Source organism: Apus apus, chromosome 27 (genome assembly GCF_020740795.1).
Source record: "Apus apus isolate bApuApu2 chromosome 27, bApuApu2.pri.cur, whole genome shotgun sequence".
Classification (NCBI taxonomy): domain Eukaryota; kingdom Metazoa; phylum Chordata; class Aves; order Apodiformes; family Apodidae; genus Apus; species Apus apus.
This window is the reverse complement of record NC_067308.1, coordinates 1713305-1731473: the sequence shown is the minus strand read 5'-3', so window position 1 is coordinate 1731473 and position 18169 is coordinate 1713305. Positions and strand designations below refer to the sequence as shown.

Here is an 18169-nt window from a genome sequence, read left to right as displayed (position 1 = left end):
GGATCCTTCCCTGTCACCGGGAGCCCCTCGCATCCCTCGGTACAGTCACCGGACAGAGACCGGAGCTCCCAAACATCCCTTTATTGAAGTTATGACACACGCTCAGGCCCCGCGGCGGGAAGAGGCACCAGGGCCCAGCCACCAAGCAGCACCGACAGTCACCGACACCCGCCGGTGTGGTGTGGGGTGAAGCCCCCCGGGAGCACCGAGGATGAGGAGCAGGAAGGTGCTGTCTCAGCTCGGGGGCTTCAGCCGGCCGAGATCCACTCACTTCTCCGGTTTCTTGGGCAGCGGGCGGCGGAAGAGCAGGATGTGGGGCTCTGGGGGAGGAGCGGGGGGTCAGGCCTGGCCCACAGGCCGCCGAGCCACCCCCCTCCGGTGGGGCTCACCTGGCTCGTGGATCATGTAGTGCACCCAGCCCTGGCTCTGCTGCACCCCCAGGTTCCGCCATTCTGACTCCGAGAGCAGGTGGGTCCTGGGCACCAGCTTGGCGATGTCCTTGGGCAGCATCACGTGCCTGCGCCCCCGAGACCCTCAGCACTGCAGGACCAGGCACCCCGAGACTCCCCCTCTCCCACATCCCCGGGCCCAACATTCCCCGCAGGATCAGCCATCTGTCCCCATACGGGACAACCCCCTATCCCCCGGGAAAACTCCTCACCCCACCGAGGAGGTGACTCGCCCCGTCCGTCCCCCCCATCGAACAACACGTTAACGGCCTCCCCCATCCCGCTGAACCGTGAGTGGAGAGGCCTCCCCCCCAGGAACCGTTACTCAGTCCCCTTGCCTCCCTCCTCACCAGGAAGCCGTTACTGTCCCTCCCACCGGTGAACTTACCGGGTCACCCCACTCTTACCAAGCAGCCCGTACCGGAACCCCCCTTTTCACCCCTCGGAAGCCCTTACCAGGCGATCCCCACCTCCCCCCTACAGAGCCCTCACCGGGACCGCTCCGTCCTCCCCACAGGGCCCTTACCGGGACGCTTCTTCTCCCCCACCCCTCCTGGAGCCGCTACCGGACCCCTCCACACCCCCTCACCCTTACCGGAAGAACCCGGCTCCTCAGGGAACCCTTACCGAATACTCCGTCCCGCCCTCTCCCCCGAAAGGATCCGTTACAAGCGCAACCCCCTCGCGCCCAGCAGCCGTTACCGGAGCTCCCCCCCCCACCTCACCGGTACTCGAACTCCTCATCGTCGTACTTGTCCGAGTAGTAGATCTGCTTGTGCGCCATGCCGGCGGGCCCGGTCCGCCCCGCAGCCGCCCCCGCCTCAGCGCCCCGCCGGGCCGTTGGGCCCCCGCCCCCCGCCGCGCTTTCAAACGCCGCCGCCCCGCGCGCCCATTGGTCCGCGCCGCAGGGCGGGCCGCGCGTCACGGGGCAGCGCGGCCGCTGATTGGTCACCGCCGGCCCAGCGGGGCGGGGCCTGGGAGCCGCGGCCCGGCGGGGCGATCGGGGGCCGCTATTGGCCCGCGCGTCACGTGACGGGGGCCGGTGAGGCCGCGCTGGAGGGCGGGGGCCGGAAGTGAGTGGCGGCGCGGGGGGGGGGGCGGGCGGAGCGGCCGCCGGAGCCGAGGAGACCGGCGGGAGACCCATGGTGCCCCGGTGAGCGCGAGGGTCGGCCCGGGGCGGGAGGGGCCCTGCCCGGGGCTGCGGCGGGGGCGGTGCGGCCTGCTTAGCCCCGCGGGAGCGGCCGGGTCCTGAGGGGCCGCCGGCGGCAGCGCGGGCCGCGCCGTGTCGGGCCGCGCCGTGTCGGGCCGCGCCCCGGGGAGCCCCCGCGATGATGGTGCTGCCGGGGCTGAGTCCTCCATGCTCGCCGCTACCTCCTCACGGGGAGTGAACGGGGGGTCCCTCTGCAGTCGCTCCCGGGGCCCTGCGCTGCCTCGCCCGGTGCCGCGGGGGCCGGGCCGCCCTTCCCCGCTGCCTTTCTGGGCCCGGCGCGGGGAGCGGAGCGGGGGGAGCCCGGGGACCGGCGGGGTGGGCCCAGCCCTATGCCCTGGGCGGATCGTCCGGGTACGGCGGCGGCGCTGGGCTGTACCAGCCACTCGGTCACCTCTGGGTGTCGGTGTGATTCCGGGGGCCGCACCCCCCGGTCGGTCCCTGTGTGTCGCTGGGTCGGTCCCAGCGGCGGTCGCTGTGTGTCCAGGGCCGCTGCCTGCGCCTTGGCTTGCGTTGCCCTGTCCCGAGTCCTCGGCACCGGTACGAGGGACGGAGGCCGTTTCCAGGGACCCTCTCACAAAGCTGGGGCAAACCCCCGGCCCCTAGATCGGTCTGACCTCCCGCAGGGATGGGGCACCGGCTGGGATCGGAGGGATCCTCGGCCTCCGCGGTGCCTGCCTGCTCCCTCCTGCCTGTTCCTGGGGGACAGGAACCCAGGGCAGACCCAGCTGGTGCGGGCAGGGACAGACATTCCCCCTTGCAGACTTTGTCTTTTCCCTGGCAGCGTTTTGTGTCCGTGTGTCCGTCTGTTATGGGCTGTCCCTGCGTCTCTGGTTGAATCACTGGGATGGGGAGATGGAGACCATGGATGTGGGTTCCAAGGAAACCTGCCTTGGGCCCTGCCTGCCCAGTTGGGGCAGCGGAAGCCCGGGGGCAAAAGGCAGCTCCCGGCAGTGTTCCCTGGGGACATCCCAGCCTGTCCCGGGTGGGTTGGAGGTGCTGTCTCTTCCCATCCAAACAGGATCTGAGAAAATCCCTGCTGCTCTTTGGTGGGGGAGCACCATGGCTGGGCCCCTCCTTTCCCTAGGAGCTGTGCTGGGCAGTGTCCCATCCTGGCTGGGGGCATATTTGGGTCCCGAGGAGGCCTCGGCAGGGCTGTGTGCCCTGTGTCAGGGTCCTGATCCTCCTTCCCTGCCTCCAACCTCAGCTCCCAACGCCCAAGGGGCCTTGTCACCACCAGTGGGTGACCCAGGGTGGTGCAGCCATGGCCTGCCTGGGGCAGATCTTGCTGTGGGAGGGGTTGGCCCTCCTTATCTCGATGCCTCTCGAGCTAATTGTGTTAGTGCCTGCCTGGGCTCCCGCAGGCCTCAGATAAAGGCAGGATTTGCTGCAAGGAAATAAATCACGTTCCTTCCCGGCCTCGACTGTGCTGGCTGGGTGGGGGTGGGAAGGGCAGTGGCTCCAGAGCTGCTCCTGCTTCACTTGCCTTGTTTTCCCCTCACAGAGCTTCCTGCCTCTCCAGGCTCTCCTGGCTCTCGTCTCCAAGTCTCCTTCCACAATTTCCTTCTTCCCTGCTGCCCTGGGGAGGAGGGGACTGCAGCCCTGGGGGCTCTGCACCTTCTTTCTCAGTGAGGTGCCAACTGAGGGGGTGGCAGTGGGGGGCAGCTCTTCCCGCCTGGGCTGTCTCTGCTCTCCCCTGCTGCGTGTGGCTGGTTTTGGGGCTGGGCAGGGGTTGGCTCCGACGCTTGTCTCAGGTCACGGAGTGACTCTTGGCCCTCGTTGCTGTTGCCGGTGCCAGCTCGGTTTGAGCAGGGCCAGGCTTGGCCTTGTGCTCCTTCCCCGGTGCATCCCAGCTCCGTCCTCCCCTGGGTGGGAAGCAGGAGGCTTCCCTGGCTCCATCCCTGTGTGTCCTATCTGCCTGCTGTCAGCAACGAGGAGCAGGGTCTGCCTCTTGGTGCCAGGGCCACCGCCTGGGTGGGCTGGGCCAGGACTGGCTAACTGCTGTTTGTCCCCGCAGCGCAGGTGGCAGTGCCAGACGAGAGGGGCTGTGTGCTTCTGTTCCCTGCCCAGGGCCTGCCCTGCCCTCCGCCGCCGATGGAGTACGTGGTAAGGACTTCGGTGGAGGGCTGGTGGCTTTGGTGGTAGATCCTGCCTCCCCTCTCTCCCTGCTGGCAGGGCCCCAGCCCCCTCCCCAGGTCTTCACTGCCGTCTCCTGGCCCCTTTTCTGAGCAGCGCAGACGCACGTGTAGATCCCCTGCAACGCTGTCATGATGTTTGGGTGGAAAAAACAGCTGTTGGCTGGATTTGAGTGGTTTTCCTTTGCGTCCTCCCTGCCCTGGAGGCTCGGGGGTGGCTCCACTGTTGGACCAAGAGGGTCTCCAGGCACATACGTACAGCAGTGGCCGGCGCGTGGCTGCCTGCTCCTGCCTGCCATTCCTTGCCAAACCACTGGTGTGTTCCACGTCTCTGACTCAGCTCCCAGTTTATGTTTCCTGGGAGGATGTTGGGCGCTGGCCCAGAAGCAGGGCCCCGAGCATCCCCTCTCCGCTCCTCTTCCTTGCCCTAGGCTGTGTGTGAAGTCCCAGCCCCAGGCACCCATGTCCCTCTGTGGAGGAGCTGGTGCCTCTTGTTGCTGTCAGAGCATGAGGATATGTCCAGGGAGCTCCTCAGGGATGGTTGTTCTGGCTGCAGGAGCAGGAACTCACTGCCAGCCTATCCTGCAAGGGGACAGGATGCAGGATGGGCTCTGGTGCTGCCCATCTAGACTGGGCTGTTGTTCTGTTCTCCACTTGCCTCTCGTGCTCTGAGCCCGCTGAGTCGGGCTCTGCAGCTGTGATGGTGGCATCTCTGGTCTCAGAGGGCTGGGAGCAGCGATTGGTCTTGTCATCAGGCTGGCGGGGTGATGTGGGCTGGCTGGCTGTGGGAGGACTGATAAAATCTGGAATTATTTGGTGTTCCAGCAGCAGAGGCCTGGCTGACCAGGGGCTGCAGGCCTGGGGGCACAACAGCCCCTTGAATCATGTTGGGGACAACTGCTTCTGACCCTGTCACCCACCTGGGCAACAGCCAGGCCCTGGGGTGGTAGGAAGGGGGTGAAAGACCCCTGGGCAATGCCTTCCTGCGCTTATCCCGGCAGGGCCTGGGGGAATCTCCTCGAGGATCTTAAGTCAGGGCACTGGCACATTGGCCAGTGGCCGGGCCCTCATGGGCTAATGCCCAGTCCCTGCCAGCCACCGCCCAGCTGGGCTCCCCCCGGCCCCCGGGGGCTGTGGCTGGCCCCTGAGCCGGGCCCGCGGCTTCCTGGCTCCCTGGCCCCGGGCTTCCTGCTTTTCTTCAGAGCTGCGGCGCTGCCGGCCACGGGAAGGTCACAGCGCCGAGCAGCCGGGGGCCCCGGCAGGGACCAGCGCTCCGCGGGACGGCCGGTGTCTCGGGGCGTCCGGGGGAGCAGCGCCCACTGCGGCTGAGGTGGGGGCTGGCGTGGGGGCCGCCGCGGTGCTCCGGCCGGTGACGGGCCCGCCGTGACCCGCAGCCCCTCGCATCGTGCAGGGGGCGATTTCCAGCTCCGTCCTGGCTTCGATTAACCCTCCCGCCCCCGTGGCGCTGTGCCAGCCGCTGGGAAGCGGGGCAGGCAGCTGCCGGAGCTGAGCGGAGCCCTGCAGGCGATCCAAGCAGGGAGAGCCCTTGGGCTGAATTTCCCCGATTTTCGCTCAATGGCTGATTTTGTGGAGCACTCGGTGCCTGTGGGGAGGGGTCCGGCACGGCGGGTCTGCCCGAAATCCCCGCTTCAGCCCAGGGGAGGCGGAACGGGCGAGGCTGGTGCAGAGGAGGCACAGATGTGGCCGAGCTGGCCCAGGGTGCCCCCCAGGGATGGGTGAGACACCCCCCGACACCCCTGCCCGGCTCCCCGCGGTGGAAGGGGCCGCGGTTTCCCCCCGGCACTCTCTCGCTCCCGTTGGCTCCGCCTGTGACCTTGATTTTTCTGCTCCACATGGGCGCTGGGTCCCCACCCCTCGCCGGAGCCCCTCCTGCGCTGCGCCCCAGCCCGCGCAGCCCCCGCGGCGGGCAGAGCCTGCCCCGCCGCCCGTGAGTCAGCACGGCCCTTCCCAGCAGCCGCAGCCCCTTCTCCTCTCCCGGGAGGAGCCGCTGCTCAGCGCCGGGAGGCGGGAAGTAGCAGCCATGAGCAGCAGCCGTTTCTCCTGCCGGCTCCTCGCCGCGGCCGGGGGTCCGCGCTGAGCCCGGTCGCTCCCGGCGGAGAGCCCACCTGGATCCTGCTCCCGGGCATCCTCCGTTTCCTCCCGCCAGCCCTCTGGGCCACGTTCACGCTCTCGAAGGACTGGATGTCCTTCCATCCCCGCCAGCACCTCGGCGCCGGGCACCGCTCCCCCGGCGCTGCCCGGAGAGCAACGGCGGCTGCTCGCCCGCCGGCACGTGGCTGGCGTGGCGCCGGCCCCACCGAGGGATCTTGTTCGCTCCTGGACGGTGCTCGGAGCGGGGCTGGGCTGGGCTTGGATGCGCTCTGTGCCTGCTGTGGCTCAGGGCTTTAAATATTCATGCTTTTGATTTCCTCGGAGCGGCAGCGCAGGGGCTGGGGCGAAGACAGCGTGCCGGCCCCCCCGGCGGGGCAGAGGGAGCCGGATCCGGCCCCAGCTGAGGACAATGGGATTTGTGGCCGTCCTGGTGGTGCAGGAGCGGTGTGGGGCTTGATACCGTGTGCTGAGCACCCTCCTCGAGCCAGAGGCTCCCCGGGGCCCCTTTTTTTCCTCCTCGCTGCAGTGAGAGCTGGGGGTGGGTTGTGTGTCGTTCTCTATCCGCCCGGATCTGCACATCCTCGCTGACGCCGATCAGCATCGATCAGCCGCGGGGGTGCGGAGCCCGCAGCCCCCGGCGCTCCTGCTCTCCCTGCCAGCTATGCCAGCCTGGTGTGGGCCCGGCACGGAGCTCAGCCAAGGCTTGGGGGTGAATTCCTGGCGGCTGTGGCCACTCGGACTCTCCATGGGGCCACCGTGAGACCCGACTGGTGCTTCCACACGGGACAGGCCGGCCCCGGCCCTTCCTGTCTCGCTCCAGCATGGATCTCCTGCAGAAGAGCAAATACACCCACCTGCGGAATGAATCTGTCTCCTCTCTGGAGGAGGCAGTGGGGGGCCCGGGGGTTTCCCACTCCCCAGCGGAGTCCCCTGCAGGCACACCCGGCTCCCTGTCCAACTCCTCCTCCCTCGGCCCCGCCACTCCCCTCTCTCCTGAGTCGGAGGACAGCCCCACCACCCTTTGCTCCTTCTTCCCCAAAATGGCCAACCTGAAGCTCTCAAACCCTGCCAACCTGCTCAGCTTGCGGGGCTCCTCAGCCGGCAGCACCCCAGGGGACACTGGCCTCAGCGCCGCGCTGGCACCGGCACCGGGGGCGGCTGCCGGCCCCGACTCAGCGGGACCTGTCGCTGTCTGTCCCCAGGATATGAACAAGCTGAGCTGCGGGAAGAAGACGCGGGTGGAAGGGGGCCAGTTGGGGGGGGACGAATGGACCCGCCACGGCAGCTTCGTCAATAAACCCACCCGCGGCTGGCTGCACCCTGATGACAAGGTCATGGGCCCCGGGGTCTCCTACCACGTCCGGGTGAGTGCTGGGGAGCAGGGCCATGTGAGGAGGGATTTGGGGACCTCCTGGTGTGCTCCTGGAGGGTGGCAAGGGGACAGTGGGATTGCTGGGGAGGGCACAGCTGGGGGATGCTAGCTCCCTCCCTCCCCAGCTGCATGGAGGTCCCCTAGCCAGGCTGACCCTGCTCTCTCCCCCAGTACATGGGCTGCGTGGAGGTCCTTCAGTCCATGAGGGCTTTGGATTTCAACACCAGGACGCAGGTCACCAGGTGAGCTTGGCCCCTCCCCTGGAGCTGCTGCTTTTGGGGTGGGGGGGTTCTGAGTTCCCCCACAAGCCTCTGCTGGTGTGTGGGGCTCTTGGTGGAGGGTCAGGCTGACTGCAGCCCTATCTAACAATGCCAGAGTGTTGCCCCTGCTTGAAGATCCTCTAGCTGGTCCCTTCTGTGCTGGTCCTGGAGTCCTCAGTCCCATAGCTGTGGGGGTCTCAGGGGGTGAGAATGGGGAGGGCAGGTGCTGGAGGGGGCTGACATCCTGCTGTGCTCCCACAGGGAGGCCATCGGGCTGGTGTGCGAGGCCGTGCCTGGTGCCAAGGGAGCCGTGCGGAGGAGGAAGGTGAGGGGGCCCAGGGGGACCATGCAGGGCCAGGGGCTGCATCCTGTGCTGGGGCACTGAGTGTTCCTGGCAGAGCCTGGCTGGCATGGTGCTGAGGACATAGTGCCTGTTCCCACCACAGTGGGCAGCAGGACATGCTCTGTGCCCTCCCAGCTGGGCTGTGTCAGGCCTGAGGAGCCCCATCCCCATCCTACCTTTTGCCCCCAGCCCTGTGGCCGCTCCCTCAACTCCATCCTGGGCAAGAGCAACCTGAAGTTTGCTGGCATGCCCATCACCCTGACCATCTCCACCAGCAGCCTCAACCTCATGGCTTCTGACTGCAAGCAGGTAAGGGCAGGCAGGTGCTGGGGCTGGGTGGCTGTAGAGGAGCAGGAATCCTTGTGTCCCCCACCCCTGGCCCTGCCAGGGCAGGGGGATGTCCCCAGCCTCCCTAAGGGATGTCTGGTTTGCTGAGTCCCACCTCCCCTTGTGCCTGGGGGTGAAGAGGTCGGAGCAATACCTTGTGTGTTTTGCAGGATCTGTCCTGGAGGCTGTGAGACCCGAGTTAGGTCTCACCAAACCCGGTCTCCTGGTTTTGACCCTGCTTTTGGTGACCCTGTTAGTGTCCCAGCCTTTTTCTGCCCAGGGCAGTGGTGGAGTCCCCGTCCCTGGAGGTGTTAAAAATCCACACAGACGTGGCACTTAGGGACATGGTTTAGTGGCACAGTGGGGTTGGGTTGTTTGTTGGAGTTCATGATTTTGGAGGTCTTTTCCAACCTTATTGATTCTATTCTGTGATTCTATTCAATTCCTGGTGGCCTGTGGCTCATAACAAGGGCTCTGGAGGCTCGTTAGCCCCCATGCCAGCTGAGCACGAGGAGCTCCTGGCTGCCTCCAACAAACCCTCTGCCTTGCAGATCATTGCCAACCACCACATGCAGTCCATCTCCTTTGCCTCGGGGGGAGACCCGGTGAGTATGCAGTGTCCCCTCTGTGTGTCCCCTCCCCATGCAGGGGAGTGGGGCCCCCCACCCCCTCCCTGCAGGCCTGTCTTACTCCTGGGGTCTCTTGCCCGCAGGACACAGCCGAGTACGTCGCCTACGTTGCCAAAGACCCCGTCAACCAGAGAGGTGAGGCTGCCACTGGGGGCCTCGCTCGCCAGAGCCCTTCTCCATGGATGTTGAGGAGCAGGGAGGGGCTGGGTCCCCCATAAGAAAGTTCTGGGGTGCACGAGGCAGGCTGGAGGGGGATGAAGCTCAGCGTTGGGGTTCCTCACTCCCATCTCACTATCCCTCCCCAGCCTGCCACATCCTGGAGTGCCCTGAGGGCCTGGCGCAGGATGTTATCAGCACCATCGGACAGGCCTTTGAGCTGCGCTTCAAGCAGTACCTGAAGAACCCCCCAAAGCTGGTGACACCCCATGACAGGTAAGGGTGGGAGGAGAGTGGGAGGGGTCCTTATCACTCTCTACAACTCCCTGAAAGGAGGTTGTAGTGAAGTTGGGGTTGGTCTCCTGAGTAACCAGCAGTAGGACAAGAGGAAACGGCCTCAAGTTGCACCAGGAGAGATTTAGATTAGCTATTAGAAGAAACTTCTTCACTGAAAGGGCAATTAAATACTGGGACAGGCTGCCCAGGAAGATGATTGAGTCACCAGCCCTGGAGGTGTTTTAAGATGTATAGATGTGGTGCTGAGGGACATGGCTTAAGCTTGGTAGAGTTGGGTTAATGGTTGGTAGAGTTGGGTTGTGGTTGGACTCAATGATCTAGAAGGTCTTTTCAAACCAGAACCACTCTGTGACTCTGAGATGGTTTGGGTTTGGAGCTGGGATGCAGCCCTGGCTGCTGTCAGCTGCTCAGCTGTGCTGTGCCCTCCAGGATGGCCGGGTTTGATGGTTCTGCCTGGGATGAGGAAGAGGAGGAACCAGCCTCTGATCACCAGTACTACAACGACTTCCCTGGCAAGGAGCCTCCCATCGGGGGGGTCGTGGACATGCGGCTGCGAGATGGGGCTGCTCAGACCCCCAATCACCTGGGGGCCACGCTGGTGAGGCTCTGGGCACGTCCTCATGGGAAGGCTCCACACCACAAGGGAGGTGTGGGGACCCCAGCTGGGCCCTGGGCAGGGTCACTCCACCACGAGAGCCATGGCACATGTGTCCCCAGCCCCTCTGGCAGCCCAGGGCTTGGGGAGAGGAATGGGATGGGGAGAGTGGGATAGGATGGGGTGTGTGTCTAGGCTCACCCCTGCCTCCCCTTGCAGCCTGTTGGCCAGGTGTCCAGCGGGGAGTACGACCCCCGGAAGCAGCACCCTCCTGCCCAAGGTAACGTGATGGCCGTGGCTGGTCCTTCTTGGCTTCCCTGGGCCCTGGTGCCTGAGCTGGGGTGGGCTAGAGCCCTTGGCAGCAGGGAGAAATAACCTGGTCCCAACAGGTGCCTCAGGCCGTACGGACCTGTTTGATGACCCGTCCTACGTCAACGTGCAGAACATGGACAAGACGCGCCAAGCGTCGGCCACGGGCACCCCCGCCACAGCCAACGGCAGCGCCCAGAGGGACCTCTTTGACATGAGTGAGTGGGGCTGGGCTGGGCTGGGCGGGGCTGGGTGGGGGTGAGGTGGGTCATGGACTTCCCAGCTCCTCTCTCCCTGCAGAGCCCTTTGAAGACGCCCTGCGTGTCCCCACATCCGTGCCCATGGGGCTGCCCCCTGCCCAGGTGGTGGCCTCCATGGAGGAGCAGCTGAGACGGGAGCCCTGGTACCACGGGAAGATGAACCGCAAGGAGGCCGAGAAGCTTCTGAAGGTGAACGGAGATTTCCTGGTGCGGGAGAGCACCACCACCCCGGGCCAGTACGTGCTGACCGGCCTGCAGGGCGGGCAGCCCAAGCACCTCCTGCTCGTCGATCCCGAGGGAGTGGTGAGTCCTCCTAAGGTGCCAGGGACAGACCTTGGCATGGCTGGGGAGGCCCTGCGGGTTACAAAGAGGTTCACCACTCCTGGTGGAACTGGGGGGGGTGTGAGGGAGGGCTGCCACCCTCAGGGCTGTGCCAGCCCCTGCAGGCTGGTGGCTTTGGCCTCCCGTGGACAGTGGCAGCCTCCAGAGTGCCCCTTCCCTGGCCCCCCAGGTGCGGACCAAAGACCACCGCTTCGAGAGCGTCAGCCACCTCATCAGCTACCACATGGACAATCACCTGCCCATCATCTCTGCCGGCAGCGAGATGTGCCTGCAGCAGCCAGTGGAGAGGAGACTGTGAGCGCCTGGGGGTCCTGGCGCACGGCCCCCCCAGCCCCGCTCCCTGCCCCAGGGAGCCCTCGGACTCTTGTCGGGTGCTCTGCCCAGGACTGACCCTGGACTTGGCCCGGGATGGGGCTTGTCCCCCTCCACCCCGTGGAGCTGGCGGCCGTGGGGGGCCCGGGCAGCATGGGGTGAGCTGCCTGCAAGCTAGGGGGCTGCTCTTGCCAAAGCCCCCCTTTTCCTCCCAGCTCCAGCCTTTGCACAGCAGCTCAGCTCCTACCAAAACCCGGCCGTGCCACAGCCACCCTCGCCCTTCCCAGTGTGGGTGTGGGGCTGAGGGCTGGCGTAGCTGAGCACCCCGGGCCGGGGGGCAGCCTGGCCGTGTCCTGTCCCCACGGGGGGCTGCGGGGGTGTGGGGGGCTTTGCTCCCCCAAGCACAAGGCCCAGCCGGCCCCGCACCGACCGAACCCGATCACTTTACGTGTTAACTCTGTGCCTTGACCCCACAGGTCCCACACTCTTATGCAATGCCGGGGGGCCGGGGACAGACCTCCCCGCGCTCCCAGCCCCGGCCGTGCCCCTTCCCGGGACGTGCTCCTCCGTCCCGCTCCCTGCCCCGCCCCGGGGGCCCCGCTGGGCACGACCGGCTGCGGTAGCCCCGGGGGGGCGGCGGGAGGACCCACCCCTGCATGCACCGTGTTACCCCCTCGAGCCAAAGCGATGCCCTGTCCCCCCGCAGCCCCGGGACTTCCCGGGCCCCGCGATACCAAAGGAACCAGCGGTTGGTATTAAAGTTGGTATTTCTCTAGGCCCTGGCTGGAGTGAGGGGGTGGGGAGGGGGGACTCCGGGAACACGACACAGCGGCGGCAGCTTCTCCTCCACCCCCCCCCCCCCGGCCTCGCACATGGTCCGTCCCGCTCCGCTTTAACCCGTTGTTGGTCGGTCCCGTTCCCCCCCCCCCAGCCCTGCATTTGGTTTGCCCCGCCGCCCCCCCCGGGGACGCGGTGGTCGCGCCCCTCGCCCTGCCCCCAGCGCGCGCTGATTGGCTCCGCGCGGCTTCCGGTTCCGGTGGGCCCGGCGGCGCGGGGCGATGGCGGCGGCCGGCGTCGAGTGAGCGAGCGGGGGCCATGGCGGCCCCGCACGCCGAGAAGCTGGAGGGAGGCGTCCCGGCTCCGCCGCCCCCGCCGGGGCCCCCCCATCCCGCGGGCGGAGCCGCCGCCGGCGGGCCCGGCCGCAAGCAGGGGAAGGCAGGTGAGCGCGGCCGGGCCGGGATGGGGGGGACACGGGAGGCGGCACCGGAGGCGGGATCGGGGGGAACCTGGGCCCGGCTGACGCGGCCCCACTTGACCCCGCAGGGCTGCAGATGAAGAGCCCCGAGAAGAAGCGGCGCAAATCCAACACGCAGGTAGGGCCGGGCGGGTCCGGGGGGCCGGGCCGGGGGGCGCAGCCCGGGCCGCCGCCCTGACCGCCCCCTCTCCCCGCAGGGCCCCGCCTACTCGCACCTCTCGGAGTTCGCCCCGCCGCCCACCCCCATGGTTGACCATCTGGTGGCCTCCAACCCCTTCGAGGATGACTTCGGGGCCCCTAAAGTGGGGGCGGCCGCCGCCCCCTTCCTGGGCAGCCCCGTCCCCTTCGGAGGTTTCCGCGTCCAGGGGGGGATGTCGCCGCAAGTGCCCCCCGGTTACGGCGGGGGCCCCCAGCCTCTGCGGCGGCAGCCCCCCCCCTTCGCCCCTGGGCAGATGGGCCCGGCTTTCAGCATGCCCCCCCAGAACTCCCCCTACGGCCAGCCCGGGGCCATGAGCTTCCCGGCGCAGCCCTTCGGGCAGCCCCTCGGACAGAACTTCAGCCCCCCCACGGGACAGCTCATGCAGGGGCCCGTGGGGGGCTTCGGGCCTATGATCTCCCCCTCCATGGGGCAGCCCCCCCGGGGGGACATGGGCCCCGGGCCGGCCCTTAATGCCCCCCCCGGGGGGCCAGCAGTGGCTCAGCGCTTCAGCCAGCCTGGCAACCTCTTTGGACAGTCGCCCATGCAGCGCCCGGGGCAGAACATGCCCCCTCTGCCCCCTGCTGCCAGCCCCTTCCCTGGGGCTGACCCCGGCAGCTTCCCCACCAGCAGCGAGGAGGGGGGCAAGACCCTCAACCCCCCCACCAGCACCTTCACCCAGGAGCAGCACTCGGGTTCCCCCGCCGCCGTCAACGGGGCCCAGCCCAATTTCCCCCCCCCCCAGCACCGCCCGTGGCACCGGCACCCCCGAAACCAACAGCCTCCCCCCACCACCCCCCGGCAAAGCGGGCGGGGGGTCAGGGCACCAGCCCCCCCCCCGGGCTGGTGTACCCCTGCGGGGCCTGTCGCAACGAGGTCAACGACGACCAGGACGCCATCCTGTGCGAGGCCTCCTGCCAGAAGTGGTTCCACCGGGAGTGCACCGGGATGACAGAGAACGCCTACGGGCTGCTCACCACCGAGGCCTCCGCCGTCTGGGCCTGCGACTTCTGCCTCAAGACCAAGGAGATCCAGTCGGTCTACGTCCGGGAGGGCATGGGACAGCTGGTGGCTGCCAATGATGGCTGAGCCTTGGCAGCCACCAGCTGTCCCATGCCCTCCCCCATCCCCCCATGTACAGCTTCCCCTGCCAATTTAGGACCAAACCCCCTTTTTTGTAGCCATCTTTGTCCCCCCTGCAAGCCAGAGAGACAGTGCTGGGCACCAGCTCCTCAACAGGCACCGGCTCCTCACCGGGCACTGGTTGCCTCAGGGACCCCTCAGTCTCCAGGCCAGTGCTGGCCACGGTGTCACCAGCCCTTTGCTGCAGGGGAGGTTCCAGCCCCAGTGCACCGGCCCTCGGGGGCTCCCTGGTGGCCTCTGCCCCCCACCCAGCACTGGTGGGGTTGGTGCCTTTGCCTCGGGGGTGTGATCCAGTCCCCAGCGCTGTCCATGACTCTCTCTGGGGCTGTGATGGGGTCCTGGTGCCCCCTCCTCATCCTTGGGGCAGTCCCAGTGCCACCCCCTGACCCTCCAGGTGGGGTCCTGGTGCCCCGTCCTCATCCTTGGGGCAGTCTCGGTGGCGTCCCGTTGCTCGGGATGGTCCCGGTACCCCCACACCCCCGTTGCTCGGGATGGTCCCGGTACCCCCACACCCCCGTTGCTCGGGATAATCCCGGTGTCCTCCCCCGTCTACCCCTCCCCGTTTTAGCCGATCGTTAATGGAAACTTTTGTACCGTCGCTATAAAACTCTGAACCCGCCTGTCCGTGTCTGGCTCCGCTCCCGCCGGGGGTGTGGGGGGGTGTCCGGTACCGAGGGGCCCCCACATCCCCCCCGGCCCCCCCGGCCCGTCCCATTGGTCCGTTGCGGCCACCGCCGCCCTCATTGGTTATTCGCGTCACGTGCCCCCCCCCTTCCCGAGGGCGGTTACCGGCACCGGGAGAAAGTTACCGGCGGGACTGAGTCCCGGCAGCGGCTGCAGGTACCGACCAGAACCGGGGCCCTCTCCTCTCGTTAGGGTCGGGACCGGGGGTCCCGGCGGGGCTCTCCCCAGCCCGGGGCTGCGCAGTGACTTGAACGGGCACAGCCCGGTGCGGCCGCGGGGATGGCGGGTTGGGGGGAAATCACCGGTGGGGCCGCACGCCCGGGACGGTTCCCTTGGGGGGAATGGCGGGGGGTGTCCGGGATCCCCTTCCCGGTACCGCCGTATTCCTGTGGAGCCCTGTGTCCCCTCGCCGGGCCCCGCGTCCCACGGCCACCTGCCCCGCGGCATCACCGGCTAAAAATACCCCGTGGCGGCAGCTTGGGACGGGGGGACACGGGGGGGTTTCGGGGGGCCGGTATTGCCGGGGCGGTCGGTGCTGCGGCGGCACCCGGAGGTCTGCAGGGGCGGGCAGGGTTTTTGGGGACCGGCTGTGGCGGGGCCCTCGGGTCTCCCTGTTAAATCCCGGTGGTGCCGGGAGCAGAGTCACGTCTGTCTGTCCATCTCCTTTTAGGTGGCTCTGGGCTGTTCCCATGGCGGAGAAATCGGATTCCCGGGATTCCGAGAGCAGCTGGGTGCTGGCAGGGGGCGAGGTGAAGGCAGCACCCCGGGGGCCTGCAGGTAGGGGGGGCAGGGGCCAAGGTGCCATCCACCCCTCTTTTCCCAGGCTCTGCCCGTCACCACAGTTGGTCCAGAGCAGGATTCGGCCTTCCCTGGGGCTGAGGATGAGCTGGAGGAGGAGGAGGAGGAAGGCTCCCAGGACACTGTCACAGGCAAGTGGCACCGGTTGGTGGGGACGGGGCAGGTGCAGTGTCCCCCCTGTGCCGCTGGTTCACTGTGGCTCCACCTCTCCCCAGGTGTGACCGCCAACGGTGCAGCCGCCGTCCCTGGCCAGACCCCACGCCCCGACGCCCATGGGCTGGCAGTAAGGAGAGGGGCTGGGGGGCTGGGGTCCTGCTCACCCCCCCAGGGGCACCTCAGACCCCCATGCCTGTGCCTGCAGGACCCAGGAGAGTGTTGGGACCCTGGGGTCGGGGCTGTGCCCACACCAGATGGCTCTACAGAGCCCGATGTGCTGGATGACCAGGAGCGGGAGCAGCCTGAGGCTGAGCTGGGACCCTGCCCTGACGCCCCTAAAGCAGGTAAGTCCCTCACAGGGACCAGGGGGGCTGTGCTGGCAGTGCTGGGATGCAGACCCACCTGGAGGTCCCTCCATCCCTCCCCAGAGCCACCAACAGAGGAGGGGAGCTGCACCAGCAGCGACGAGGACACGGAGGGGCGGCGGCGACAGCAGAGCCGGGAGCCCCGTCCTACCCCTGCCCCGCAGCAGGGGACACCGGACGCTGGTGCTGAGGATGGGCTGAGCTTGAACAAGTACCTGCTGGGTGTCCTGGCGCTGGTGGCTATGGGACTGCTGATTGTCACCGGTGAGGGGAGCCCCAGGTGCAGGGCAATGGATCCCAGGGGCAGGGTGGGCATCTGAGGGTCCCCTTCATTGTCTGTTCTTCTTCCTAGGTGGCATCTATGACCCAGTGGATGGTGAGTACCAGAGGCTGTCCTGCCTGGGGGGGTGCAGCCCCCTGGCAGCTGTGGTCACACCTCCCTATCTGGTTTCCCCCCAGGCCCCGTGGAGAATGTGGTGACCCGGGATGTGGTGGCTGGGGAGCAGGAGTGGCCGCTGCCCACCGACAGCAATGTAAGGAGGGGGGAGTCTGCAGCAGTGCTCAGCCTCCCCGAGCTGGCCAGGGGCTCCCACTTTTTCTCTCCCTCAGGACTCACAGCAGAAGTCCACCGTGTCAGATGCTGGGGAGCCCCAGAGCCTGCAGTCCCTGAGCCTGCTCCTGGACAAGCTGGCCAAGGAGAACCAGGAGATCCGACTGATGCAGGCAGAGCTGCAGGTGGGTGCACCGGCACCAGCACCCACCGCACTGCTCCCCACCCGCCGCCTGGCTCACGGCTCCTCCCCCCGCCCAGGCCCACAAGGACGAGCTGCAGACCCTGCTGCGGAGGAGCGAGGGGGAGGCGGCGGCCGCCGGGGCGCAGCAGCGGAGCCTGGCCGAGGAGAACGCGCGGCTGCAGGCGGCGCTGGAGCGGGAAAGTGCCGAGCTCCGCCACGCCCGGGACCAGCTCCAGCGTCTGCGGGCCTCCCAGGCACCTGGCAGCCCCGGGCTCAGGGAGCCGGCGGCCGAGCAGCCCCCCGGTGCTCCAGCCCACCATGAAGGTGCCCGGTGGCACCTGGCTGCGGTGCGGCAGGAGCTGATGAGAGCCCTGGAGCGGGCACGGGGCTCTGGGGGTCTCGAGGGGCTGATGGAGGAGCTGAGCACCCTGGAGCAGCGCCTGGGCCGGGAGCTGGAGGCAGAGGGGGCCGAGCCCTTCCCCGGGCGCTGGAAGAAGCCGTTCAAGACGGAGAAGAAGGAGAACAAGCGGCACAAGCGGCATGGCCCCGAGGGAGATGAGAGGAGGGAGCAGGGCAGAGCCCATGGGAAGGACCCCCGCCCCCCCCATGAGCACAAGGCAGGCAAAACCTGGGGGAAATCGTCCTATGGGCCTCCCCGTGAGCTGCCCCCGCTCAGCCGGTACCGGGCACCCCAGGGCTGCTCAGGGGTGGTTGATTGTGCCCACAAAGAGGGTCAGGAGGTGCTGGGGGCTGTGCTGGAGCCAGTGCAGAAGGGGCAATTCCTGCGGTTGCTGGAGGAGTTCATGGGGCGGCTGGACTGGGGGAGGCACTTCAAGGGGCTGGCAGCGAAGCTGGGGGGGGTCTTCGGGCCTGATGGCACCTTCGCCCACGACCGCCTGCGCTTTGTTGACTTTGTGGACGATGTGGAGGAGCTCCTGGAGGAGGTGGCACGGCGGGAGAGGGGCAACAAGGAGGCAGCCGACGGCTTTGAGGAGTTTGTCCTGCGGCATTATAGTGGGGACCAGGGGTGAGCTGGGCTGGGAACTCCAGGGGGGTGCTGGGGGGCTCAGCCGTAGCCCCTTGTCATGGCCTTTCCTTGTCTTGCAGCGGTGCTGGGAAGGAGCGAGGCTGGAGACCCTCACGGCAGCACCACAGGGGTGGGTAGAGCCACAGCAAGTGCCCCACCACAGGCTGCCCCACACCCCCCTGAGCAGGGGATCTTCACCACCTGGTTGTAGGTGGGCTGGGGCTGCAGTGGTGCCCCCCAGAGCTGGATAGCACTGGGCTCCCCCAGATGCACTGTGTGACACAGCATGGCCACCACGCAATAAAGTCACTGCTGGGCAGAGCTGAGCCTGTGTGGGGAGAAAAGGGGGTGCTGGGGAGGGAGGAGGGTGAGGGGGGGTGGGAACTGGGGTGCTGGGGGGGAGGAGGGTGAGTGGGGGGAACTAGGGTGCCCGGGGGGAGAAGGGTGAGGGGGGGAACTGGGGTGCTGGGGGGGGGGAGGGTGCTGGGGGGGAAGATGGGGTGGTGGTGGGGGAACTGGAATGCTAGGGGAAAGAGGGGGCACAGGGCACACAGAGTGCTGGGGGAAAGGGGGGTGCTAGGGGGAAATGGAGGATACTGAGGGGTGACGGGGTGCTGGAGGGGAATAGGGGGAGATGGGGAGTAGCGGGGTCATAGGGGAAGAAAGGAGGTGCTGGGGGGGAAGAGGGGGTGCAGTGGAACAATGG

At 67.5% G+C, this 18169-nt stretch overlaps 4 protein-coding genes across 8 annotated transcripts; 3 read left to right on the top strand and 1 right to left on the bottom strand.

The window, feature by feature from the left end:
• Positions 1-66: 66 nt before the first annotated feature.
• CKS1B (CDC28 protein kinase regulatory subunit 1B) lies at positions 67-1593 on the bottom strand. Of its 2 annotated transcripts, none has more exons than XM_051641117.1 (3): positions 1202-1593; positions 390-517; positions 67-320 (listed from the first exon to the last, which is right to left on the bottom strand). In XM_051641117.1, exons 1-3 carry the CDS (start codon positions 1591-1593, stop codon positions 268-270), a joined length of 573 nt encoding a protein of 190 aa, XP_051497077.1. In that variant the 3' UTR covers positions 67-267. The 2 variants fall into 2 exon arrangements, with proteins under 2 accessions (XP_051497077.1, XP_051497076.1); XM_051641116.1 differs by having other exon boundaries at positions 1175-1419.
• On the top strand, positions 1543-11880 carry SHC1 (SHC adaptor protein 1). 4 transcript variants are annotated; one of them, XM_051641022.1, is made up of 14 exons: positions 1560-1602; positions 3679-3762; positions 7106-7267; positions 7447-7517; positions 7797-7860; positions 8068-8187; positions 8757-8810; positions 8918-8969; positions 9140-9266; positions 9717-9885; positions 10102-10162; positions 10272-10409; positions 10492-10754; positions 10963-11880. In XM_051641022.1, the coding sequence occupies exons 2-14, from the start codon at positions 3751-3753 to the stop codon at positions 11089-11091; spliced, it is 1422 nt and encodes a 473-aa protein (XP_051496982.1). In that variant the 5' UTR covers positions 1560-1602; positions 3679-3750; the 3' UTR covers positions 11092-11880. The 4 variants fall into 4 exon arrangements, with proteins under 4 accessions (XP_051496984.1, XP_051496982.1, XP_051496983.1 ...); XM_051641023.1 differs by having other exon boundaries at positions 1564-1602; positions 3674-3762; XM_051641024.1 differs by lacking the exon at positions 3679-3762 and having other exon boundaries at positions 1543-1602.
• A 226-nt stretch (positions 11881-12106) lies between these two features.
• Positions 12107-13645, top strand: PYGO2 (pygopus family PHD finger 2). Its single transcript, XM_051641072.1, is given in 5 exon segments — positions 12107-12324; positions 12429-12478; positions 12558-13289; positions 13291-13386; positions 13388-13645. Coding segments are annotated over 5 exon segments (1260 nt in total). The 5' UTR covers positions 12107-12200.
• Positions 13646-14462: 817 nt separating this feature from the next.
• On the top strand, positions 14463-17784 carry PBXIP1 (PBX homeobox interacting protein 1). Its single transcript, XM_051641020.1, has 11 exons — positions 14463-14539; positions 15054-15132; positions 15207-15312; positions 15397-15464; positions 15543-15681; positions 15766-15966; positions 16055-16078; positions 16162-16235; positions 16312-16437; positions 16514-17463; positions 17544-17784. The coding sequence occupies exons 2-11, from the start codon at positions 15073-15075 to the stop codon at positions 17599-17601; spliced, it is 1806 nt and encodes a 601-aa protein (XP_051496980.1). The 5' UTR covers positions 14463-14539; positions 15054-15072; the 3' UTR covers positions 17602-17784.
• The last annotated feature ends 385 nt before the right edge of the window (positions 17785-18169 follow it).

Coding starts and splice junctions, on each gene's coding strand:
- SHC1 (XM_051641021.1), top strand. CDS start 6,725: ATGGATCTCCTGCAGAAGAGCAAATACACCCACCTGCGGAATGAATCT. Junction 9,886..10,101: donor ATCACCTGGGGGCCACGCTG/GTGAGGCTCTGG, acceptor CTCCCCTTGCAG/CCTGTTGGCCAGGTGTCCAG. Junction 10,163..10,271: donor GCAGCACCCTCCTGCCCAAG/GTAACGTGATGG, acceptor TGGTCCCAACAG/GTGCCTCAGGCCGTACGGAC.
- CKS1B (XM_051641117.1), bottom strand. CDS start 1,593: ATGGGTCTCCCGCCGGTCTCCTCGGCTCCGGCGGCCGCTCCGCCCGCC. Junction 518..1,201: donor CAGATCTACTACTCGGACAA/GTACGACGATGA, acceptor TCGGGGGCGCAG/GCACGTGATGCTGCCCAAGG. Junction 321..389: donor CTACATGATCCACGAGCCAG/GTGAGCCCCACC, acceptor CTCCTCCCCCAG/AGCCCCACATCCTGCTCTTC.
- PBXIP1 (XM_051641020.1), top strand. CDS start 15,073: ATGGCGGAGAAATCGGATTCCCGGGATTCCGAGAGCAGCTGGGTGCTG. Junction 15,465..15,542: donor CCGACGCCCATGGGCTGGCA/GTAAGGAGAGGG, acceptor CTGTGCCTGCAG/GACCCAGGAGAGTGTTGGGA. Junction 16,079..16,161: donor CATCTATGACCCAGTGGATG/GTGAGTACCAGA, acceptor GTTTCCCCCCAG/GCCCCGTGGAGAATGTGGTG.